Source organism: Mus caroli, chromosome 5 (genome assembly GCF_900094665.2).
Source record: "Mus caroli chromosome 5, CAROLI_EIJ_v1.1, whole genome shotgun sequence".
Taxonomy (NCBI): domain Eukaryota; kingdom Metazoa; phylum Chordata; class Mammalia; order Rodentia; family Muridae; genus Mus; species Mus caroli.
The window spans coordinates 142,117,459-142,128,185 of NC_034574.1; the positions used below are offsets into that span (position 1 = coordinate 142,117,459).

The 10,727-nt window shown below is 43.8% G+C and overlaps 1 protein-coding gene across 1 annotated transcript in view; it reads right to left on the minus strand.

The window, feature by feature from the left end:
• The window catches only part of Ubl3 (ubiquitin like 3), a 49,034-nt gene extending 39,126 nt beyond the window's left edge, over positions 1–9,908 (minus strand). Inside the window, exons 1-2 of the mRNA XM_021163513.2 lie at positions 9,228–9,908; positions 9,028–9,125 (exon numbers count right to left, since the gene is read on the minus strand). Of these exons, the coding sequence (XP_021019172.1) occupies positions 9,028–9,054 (27 nt within the window). The 5' untranslated portion in view covers positions 9,055–9,125; positions 9,228–9,908. The remainder of the gene's footprint in view (positions 1–9,027; positions 9,126–9,227) is intronic.
• Between the last annotated feature and the right edge of the window lie 819 nt (positions 9,909–10,727).

Below are 10,727 nucleotides of genomic sequence, written 5' to 3' on the forward strand. Positions count from 1 at the left end.
TCACTTTGTAGACCAGGCTGGCCTCGAACTCAGAAATCCGCCTGCCTCTGCCTCCCGAGTGCTGGGATTAAAGGCGTGCGCCACCACGCCCGGCCACAGTGGAAATCTTAAAGCACTGTGAATTATTTTTGAAATTTAAAAATGTTTTGAATTAAGTGATAATAAAAAGAACATAAATTAGACTTGCATGGCCTAGTTAAATTTTTATGTAAAGGGAGTTTTCCTCCACAAATGAACAAGTGTACTCAAGTGGGAGGCTGGCAGTGGACAGAAGATTTAAGAACAGCAAGTAAACCCTGTTAAAGTAGAAGGGAAGATAAAACAGAAACTCGCAGGAGATGAATCTGAAACTGGATGCCTGCAATCACCAAGATAAGGAGACACGGGTTACTAATAAGCAGGTAAGTTTTAAAAGCAGGGGCTACTAACATGACCAGCTGAAAAAATTAAAGTCGAGGTGAATTCAGGTAACCTGTCAGAACCCTGAAAAAGCAAAACCTGACATAGTAAGAGTGCAGATAATCCTGCAGGTGCGGAGGAAATGTCACCAATAATCTGAGAAAAATAAATAAATAAACAAATAAATAAAACCCAGCTGGTCCTGCGGTGCTGCTAGTGAATTCCTTGGAACATTTATGGATGAAATGAAATCAATACCCACAAATTCTTACCAAAAACTTCTGAAATGTTTTCCAGATCATTTTATGAGGTCAATGGAATCTGACACCTAGATCTGCCAAAGATTTTTACAAGAAATTAAAATTGTTAATCAGCCTTTTCCATGAACAAAATCACAAGCATCTGATGTGAGGAATAAGTTAGGATACTAAAAAATGTGGGCCTGGAGAGATGGCTCAGAGCACTTTGCTGCTCTTACAGAGACCCGGGTTCAATTCCCACCACCTACGTTACCATTCGTAACTATCAGTAAATCAGTTCCAGGTGATCCAATGTCTTGCTGTGACCTCCTCAGATATCAAGCAGGAACATGGTTGGTGCACACACACATACAGACAAAACACACATATATGAAGTAAATCTGTACATAAAGTATTATTTAAAAAAAAGAAAATGCAGTTATTTGTGGTAGCACATGCTTCTAATCCCAGCACTAAGGAGGCTGAGCCAGGGTGAGGAGATCCAGGATAGCCTGGGCTATCCAGATGCATGGGAGACCTGGACCTGATCTCAAAACAAAAGCCAAAGGGAAGGGAGAAGACAGGAGAGAGGGCGTAGTAAAATAGCCACATTCAACTGCAAAGTCAAGGGTTTTGCTTTGTTTTTTAATTATGAAATTGGTACCTTCCTGTCTATGACTTCAATAATTGACCTTTTTTTTTGGCACAACAACTACATTCCTAAGAACTTTATTTTAAGGACTACTCACAAGGCTTGTTTGAGAATAGCCACGACACTACTGTTTCCCACAGCTTTTAAATACCTGCTGTGGTCTGAGTGTATCCTGAAGAGTCAGGTGTTGAGAACTCAATCCCTAATGTGGCACTGGTGAGGTGGGGACTTAAGGAGGCTAAGGCTTAGGCCTCTCCCCACACCTCCCAGTCTCCTGTGCTCTCTAGACTTACAGCAGCAAGGAATGAAACAAAATGATGTTTGCAAATGTGCAATTAGTTAAGTAACTGACATCCACTAGAATCAGTTTAATGATTCTATTACAACGTGATTTTATCCTTGTTTGTATAGATGATGTTTATGTGACTGCATAAAAAAAATCAAGTATTTCTAAAGCAAAATTTTACTTTTCTATTAAAGAAAATTAAACATATTGCAAGAATATTTTGTCTAGACGTAGTAACGTGTTACTGAGATATAATGCTGACCTTCAACAGTTTTCTCTATTACAAAGAACATTTTCTCCTCAAAAGCTAGTCATTACAAAAAGTAGATCCAGTCATGGAATACGGCCCAGAGGAGAGAGACCACTGAAAACTGCTAGCAGGTTTGAGTCGGCTGATAGTCTACATGGTGGATAAGCAGCTTCAGCATGGGGATAGAAGCAGAAGCCTTGGCAGGAGCACTCAGCATCCACGGCAACCTAAGTGCTACATAAGTAAGTACAGGGAAGGTCTACAGTGTAACAAATGTGAACTGAAGAAGACTCAAGGAGGGGCTGGAGAGATGGCTCAGTGGTTAAGAGCACTGACTGCTCTTCCACAGGTCCTAAGTTCAAATTCCAGCAACCACATGGTGGCTCACAACCATCCGTAATGAGATCTGACACCCTCTTCTGGTGTGTCTGAAGACAACTACAGTGTACTTAGATACAATAATAAATAAATCTTGGGCCTGAGAGAGCCGGGCCGGGCAACCAGAGCGAGCAGAGGTCCTGAATTCAATTCCCAGCAACCACATGATGGTTCACAACCATCTGTACAGCTACAGTGTACTCATAAACATTAAATAAATAAATCTTTAAAAAAAAAGACGACAACTCAAGGTGCCCATATCCTTAAAGGAAGCCCCCAGCCCAGCAGTTAGTGATGCAGCAGGCTTCTCTAAAACCATGCCAACCTCAAAGTCACCAAACAGGCCACAAAGCTGCATAACATGGGTCTCATCACAACTCTGAACAATCAGCAGTGACTCAAGGAAAGATCTGGGAAAGACACTGAGGCACCAGTAGGAAAATGTGCCCAAGGACCTGCTTGGGTGGGGGAAGCACAGAATGCCCATCACAAAGCCACTGGATCCAGATTCCCTTCATGACTCTGTGCTCCAAGCTGTGAGACCTCAAGTTTCTCATTCTCTCTGAACCCAGGGTGTACAGAGCTCTAGGCAACCAAAGATAGACCAAGGCCATGAAGAAAAGACAACATTACAGGGCATTTTACTTTCTGAAGACAGACTCCTGAACAACCTGCTGAGACATCATTTGCTCTTCCTTAATGGGAATTATACTACAGAAAGCTTGATTTTTACATCCCAAGCAAACTTTAGTCAGCAACCATAAGCAGAGAAGGGCAGGCAAACATTTTGACTCCAAACCCCAGCTAGAACACCCAGGAAGCTTGGTCACTCACTACACACTGGCTTCTGTACTATGTCATTCCTCGCAGACTTGCAACATGTGTACATCCATCCGTAAGTCACACTACTCACTTCACAGAACTAAAGAAATAGAGTAAAATGCTTGAGTTACTGTATTTATGAACTATGAATCTATTTTAATCTTGCAACCACTAAAAATATTAGCATATTAATAAGAGTGTTGTTTCTGAACATGCTTTTCTAGTTCTTAAAATAAGCTTACCAGCAGGGAAGGTAAGTTTATTTTGACATTGATCTTTCGTTCATTATTATTTTATTTGTTCTGTTTTTTGAAACAAGGTCTCATAGACAGGCTAGGTTCAAACCTATGTTGATCATCTTGCCTCAGCTTCCCTCTGGCTAGCGTTATTGATGGGGTTTTAAGAGCTTTCCTAAGGCAAAATGAAAAGCCTAGCTCAAAAAGCGGCCCAGATCCAGAGTAGGATATATCTATCTATCACCTACTAGCTTACCAAGTCATGATGCTTTGCATTCCACTACCAACTAATGTTTATGTTAGAAATCAGCTATCTAATGAAACTGTGAATTTATAAAATTGTGAATTAAGTAAAATTTAACTTTTCTGAAAGTCATTTTTTTAATTTTTGCAAACTAATTCTGTCTTTTGCTTCTGATGAGTCAAATTCACTGGAATTTTTTTTTTTTTTTTTTTTTTTTTTGCAGAGAAGCCCTTTCAACAGATAGGCAATATTTAAACGTGCTCTTGGAATGGTCTTTGCACAGCACTGGATTCTTCTGAGCAGCATACTTTCTCACTTGGGATTTAAAGTCTTTGAGAATAAAGCTCTGCCCATCATCTCAATACTAAGTCAACAGCAGTTCTATTAACTGGATGGCACAACAGATCAGCCACAAAACCTCTGAGCGTTTGTGCTCAAGGTTCTGCTACCTCATCCCAGAATTCTAATGCCTTCCTCAGCAAACTCCATTCACAGATAATCTAGACAGCAGAAAGGGGGTGAAGTGGGGGAAGCAGGAAAGCTCACCCATCCTGTGGGGCCAGAAGATACACAGACACAAGCAAGTTCTAATATTTTTATTCTCAGACTCTGACTGACTTGCCTCACTTCATTTTATAAACCAGTCATCCAAAAAGGCCAGAAACTTCAGGGCCTGGCATTTACATACAGAAATGTGCAATTACAGTCTTTGCAGTAAACTCAGAATGGAGTCGAAGGCATTCAAAATGTTGGCCCTAAGCCATCAAAACTCAGCTAGACAGGCTCGTGGACCACATTATAATCACAGTACTCAGACTGAGGCTGGAGGATTACTAGTGTGAAGCTAGCCTGGGCAACATAGCCAGTACTTAAAAAGACAGAAACAAGGAAAGTTAAACTAAGCACACTACTCGCTATTTTAACAAAGCAGCAACTCAAAACCATCACACTGGGTTGTTTCAAAACACAACCTTCAAGAACTAGGAAAGAGTTCAAAATAACCCAGGGTTCCTGCCCAGGCTATAATGAAGAAAGGAACTTAAAAGTCAAAGAGTTCTCCACGTCATGAAGACTAGCAGAGTCAGCACCATTTAAGACTAATAGAAGGACATTCCAGCTTTAATATTTAACAGCACATTTTCCATACTCAAATAGTGAAAGCAGGCAGCATAAACCTCCTGCCTACTAGCATGTGTGGGACACTTTTCCTTTCCTCTAAATAACACACATAGTACCACTTCATGAGTCAAAATGTCTCTCGGCAGTTGTAAAACACCAATCTGATTTAGAAACCATGGAGGACATAGCAGATCTAGGACACTTGTCCTCACACCTCACAAGTGTAAGACCATCACCCAAGCACTGAGGAAAAGGATTCAGAGAAAGGAAAGTTGACTTGGGTCTAAAACAAACTAAAATCCATTTCGGCTCAAACTCTGGGCATCATGCACAGTCAAATAAAACCACCCAGAGACTCACTCAACAGAGAGATGGTGCTGACTGTGCTATTATCAAGTCACACAGCCACGCACGCAGGACTTCAGCTCCTGAGCTTGAAGGACTCTTCCGACTTCAACAGGGAAAAAACAGTGTGTGGGGCAGGAGGAAGAAAACGATAAAGGAATTGTAAGCAAGGAAGGAGTCCCCATTTCGTCTCAGGACACTTTCCCCATAGTGACAGTTCTGTTTTCTGGATCCTGTTCTGACATGGCTCCTCCTCACACGTCATTTTATGTTAACTTAGGAAACCGATCAAAGTTCACACTGAAAGGAAATTTATTTTAGTTATTTCCTGCCCACTAGAGGGCTCCAAAAATATTTCTTTCATGACTAGAAGAAATAAACCAAGCATTACAATTAAAGCATTCTATGAACCATATGAAATGTACTGACAAAAACCAATTGCCAGCATACTATTTGCCGAGAGACTACACACTGTTGATCAGCACCTGCTTCGTCAACCGAACAAGCGAGCATCAGCTGCTTCAGAGAAGAGCACACCTCACTGTCTCATACAGCCTCTCTGCACAGAGTCTCTAGCTTTCTGTTTCTGAGACAGGGTCTCACTGTACAGCTCTGGCTAGCCTAAAACTTACTTTGTAGACCAGGCCAGCCCTGAACTCACAAGATCCGCCGGCCTCTGCCTCCAGAGCACTGGGACTAAAGGTGTGCACCACCACCACACCCCTCACAGGTAGTTGGCAGATCCGTTTTTTTTTTTTTTTGGTGTAATGGATGCCCTAAAGCTGTAAAGTGCAATTCTAGTCCAAAGTCCTAAGTTGTTTCCCAAACGAAGAAACACTTGCATGAACACATCCCACGTGATGAGGCCATTTCCAATGCAGAGTGAGGTCATCGTCCTCAGCACCATCTTTGCCTGTCTTCCCCGCCCCCCAAGTCCTATCACCCACATATCACTACTCAGACACAAACAATGGCTATGGCCCAAGGAAGACCACAAATTGTGAACTCAGTTTTAAAAACGTAAAGGAAACTGTTTAAATATGATTATAATGAAATTCTGCACCAACATTTTCAGATTTTTTTTCCACACACAGGTTGCTACACTGAGATATTGTAAATGTATTTCCAACTCAATCCCTATTAACAAGGAAGAAAAATCAGCATCAGGAGGTTTTAAATACACTTAGGTTCCTAAACGTGTGTGTGTGTGTGTGTGTGTGTGTGTGTGTGTGTATACACTGCAGAATGGTGAAAAGAAGGCTCCTTGCAAATTATTGTATAGAAGATGCAACAAATGCATTAACCACAGATGCACTTTATCCTTCTAAATTTGGATAAAGTATTTTCTTTACAGTAAAACAAAAATCTATTTAATGTTTAAAAGTAAATTTTAGCAAATACTACTCACAAAATTAAAACTAGTGTTAAAATACTGGTCACAAAATGAGCCACAATCATAGCCATAAAAAGACTTTATCCAAATGTCAATTGAGTTATCAATTATCATTCGTCTGGAAGGAATTACCGCAAATGAAACCGGGCAGGGGTTCTAACATCAGTGCCCCACCCCACGTCCTGGGCAGGATGTTTCCAGGGCTGACAAGCACCATTAAGATGCAAAGGAGCAGAAGGTTTGTTTCTAAACAGCACAGGGGAGAGCTGTCAACACTTAAAAGGTTCACATTACAGCACCTAACTGAAAGGCGACTCTGCACTTGCAAGTTCAGGCCTGTGACAGTTCATATCCTAATCAATTTAGAGCCAGGCTGCAAGGAGATGTTACTTGGTGGAAACATCTGTGCTCCTGAAGAGATGGCTTTCAAAATCATAAAGTGGTAAATCGTGCTCCCTTCAAGTCACCAATGCAAACTCAAATTGTCAGGTTTTGGTATGAGGAGTTTAGCTATGAACAACTTCTAAGAAGGCAGTACTTAACATTTAATATATACACATGTGTGTGTGTGTGTGTGCATGTTGAGAATTCTATACTCTTATCAAACAAAGATCCTTCTGACGGAAAATTAAAATTTAAGTAAAGGAAAATGGTTGTTAAAAGGATTTTCTCAACAATCATATTGTCCAGCAAGGTGACCACGAGATAGGAAAGCCACTTAGAACTTGGAAGTCTACACAGGCTACCTCTGAGGAGCATCACAAGGCATTCTACGTTTATTACATAATATTGCTTTGCCCTTGCATATCACCTTTAATCAGGGATCTCAAAGCATCACTGAGTCATCAAGGCCTGAACACACAATCTCAGACAGACAAGTAGTGATAGTTTGTAACTGCAGCTATCAATAGAATCTTGCCCCTACTTCAGTCCCCCAATCCCAACACAGCTTCCAATCTTCAGAGATGGCACTCCCCCAAAATCACCTCAATGTGCAGCTAATGCTGTACATTCCACGTTTTCTTTATCACTGGGCCCAAATAAAGTAGTGGCCCTGCTTTAACTGCACACATCTATTTCATTACAACTTCTCTGACAGAATAGATGGCACTCAGGTGGGTGTAGCCTTCACTGTGCTGATGATATAAAATGGAGGCTTTACAAAGAGCAAATCTCTGCCGGAGGCTATGAGCCCACAGATCACTCATCAAACAGAGGAAGAAACATTTGCAGTTCTGTGTAGAGACCTCTCCAGGCAACTTCGAGAATAGTGTAAAGGGAACCTTGGCAGCCACTCAGGCAGGCAGGAGACTGTTCCCCCTGAACACATCAAGAAGGAAGAACAGCTAAAAGGACAGAGCCTGAGTTTAAAGACTCCGGAAGCAAAGGCTGCAAGCGTGGTGGCCACCCGGGAGACAGACTCAGTGGTTCCTTTGCATTTGAATAGCATAGTAAGTGGAAAAATCAAACAAACAAAATACCTTTAAACCAAGGTCAAAATACACAATTTAGGGTCATTTTTCTTTTAAAAATATGTAAAACAGGTCATCCCTCCATAGAAATATTTGACATTTTAAAAATGCAACCATTAGCAAAGTTCAATTTTGGATCTGCACTGTAATACATACACATTCAAATGTCAACTTGACATAAGTGGGCATGATTACATTAACTTCGATTCTTTCAGAAGGATTATTCATCTCCCAGTTACTTGCATTATGTCTGCCTTCAGGACTGCAAAGTGTCACTTCACGCGCCCACAAACCCACCCCTCAGCACTGTAAGGCTACACAGTAACTGTCAGTCGACACACTCACAACCCTAACATTTAGAAACCAAAGGGAAAAGCCTCAATAAACAAGAGCACTTTTTGTTTCCAGTTCTCAACGCCCAGTGATCCAGGCTCAATAAACATGCTTAACTGGCTTAAAACAAACAATAGACAAACAAAAACCTAAAATGCAAAACTGTTAATTACTTGGTACCAAGAAACCTTGGAATATCTATATTTTAAAAAGGACCCTTTACGCCATAAACCTAGAATTGAAAAAATTTAAATAGCTCCGGTTGTCATAGCTGTTCGTTCAGCTAGACGTTTCGAAGGGCTCACAGCAAGACTTTTTCCAAAGAGGTGCGCCGCTGCCCCTGAAATGTATCAAGTGTGCACCTACGTCTGAACGATCTTGTCTGTCACTGAGCCACACAGCCTCTTCCTACCCTAGGTATCCAGCTCGCTGCCCGTCCCCGGCCGTGTCCACACAGCCCTTGACGTTTTCCCCGAAGCGTTTAAATCCAAGCCTTGAGAGCCTTCTAGCAATCGGGAAGGAATTTCCTCCGCTTCCACTGCATTTCCCTGCCTCCGGCGACTTAGAAAACAACCGAACCAGTGACTCCCAGTGGTTTTTAAAAAGAAGAAGAAAAAAAAGAAAGAAAAAGAAGCAAAACCACACAAAAAACCAGTGCTTCCTAAAAGAAAAGGGGGGGGGGGGGGCAGAAGAGCCAACTTCTCCAAAGCCAAGTAGATTGGCTTTTCCAGAAGTGCCCCCCATTTCTCACCCCCTCCGGGCCCCAGAAACCTTCGCCCCGACGCCAGCGTCGTTTTCCGATTAAATAAGATTGGAAACCACACTACAATCCGAACGTCGGAACTTATCGTTCACTTACCATATCCGCCGGGACATGACTGGACATCTTGCCTTTTGAGAGTGGGCCAGAGGTTTACGCAGAAAACAAAACAAAAAGCAAGAGCAGAAGTGCTGGAACTACGGAAAAAATCAAAAAGAACCTTCACAATTCTGATCGGTTCGTGGTGAGCTTTTTCAAAAAATGAAAAAAAAAATTAAAAAAAAAAAAGTAGAAGTTACGTGGGAGCACAAGAGCTTCTGGGGCGAGAGGCGCGAGGGGAGCCGATCTTCAGCAGCAGTAGCAGCTCCAGGACCCGCCGCGCCAGGTGGACAGAGCCGAGTGACACACGGACATGGAGCGGGGTGGGAGGGGGTTAAATGCGCCGTCCTCTTTCCCCGGCCCAGGCGGTGATTCACACGCGCTCGCGACTCAGGTCCTCATTAAAGCCCCGGCGACGAAGTGTACAGATAACTATGTGGCTACACATCGAGCGCCGAGCTGAAAGCGGCCGGGGCCGCCGAGAAGCTCAGCGCGCGCCGTGGGGCCGCACAGCCGGGCTGCGCGCAGCCGCGCTCAAGGGCATCGACCTCGCCGGCCGCCGAGCCGAGCCGAGCCGAACCGGGCCGAGCCGAACCGAGCGCAGCGCCGGGGGGGCTCAGGCCGCGGGCGCCTCAGCGCAGCCGCGCCGGTCGGGCCGCATCGCGTCTGGGCTCCGGCCGCCTCCGCCTCGCTGCCTGCCTTCCGCGGCGTCTTCCGGGGGCTCCTCCCTTAGCTTGGGAACAGCTCCCCCTCAGAGCCCTGACTCTCCGCCTCCTCCTCCACTTCTCAATCCCACACGCCCCGGCCGCCTCCTGTCATCGCCTCAGCCCAACATGGCGGCGGTGGCCGCTGCTGGTGCCCGAGAGCCGACTTGGGAATAGCGCCCCCCACCTCCCCCGCCCCCGTCTGCGCTTGTTCCGTTCGTCACAACGGAGCCCTCTCGGAGCATCATGGGAAATGTAGTTCGTACAGGTGAGGGGAAGGGGCCTCTGGGGCGTCCTTGCCCGCATCGATGCCACGCCCCCGCATAGCAACAGTTGCTAGGAAAGGATGCTCCCTTTTCTCAGTTCAGTTTAGAGGGTCTTGCCCTGGAGTCAATCCCTACCTGTGTCCAGAAATGCCATGATCACGCGGATTGTTGGAGGAAAAAAACACGGAGAAATTCCCTCGCGCACTGTGTAGACACAGTTAAAATAGGACACACCGTGGTGCAGAAGCATGTGTTTTAATCACTGCAAGTTCTCCACATCCTGCAATCTCAAACCATTTTATTGAGTGAGTTAATCTTTAGGTCTCCTCAACATGACAGTTTGAAGATCAGAAACAATCATTGATTTCCAATAAGGCCATGGAAGTTCAACAGAAACAAGACTCTTGTGAAGCAGAGGCAATGTCTGAACACACGTTTCCTGAAGTCCTAGGGCCATAAAGCTGCACTCCGCTTAATTGAAATGACCAGAAACTATATAGTGGTATCATGCTAAATCTGTAGTGGAGACTACATGTAGATTCACCCACTTCCCAGCCTAGCCCCTGTTTGACCCGGTGACGTAATTGTATTGTGAATTTAAAACAGCATAATATAATGCCAGTGCTAGAATATTTAGGTGAAAAAAATAATGTCTACCACGGATCTAGGATCAGAATATCACAGGTATTCAGTTGAGCCTTATTCATATCTCAGACCTTTCGGAAGGGCA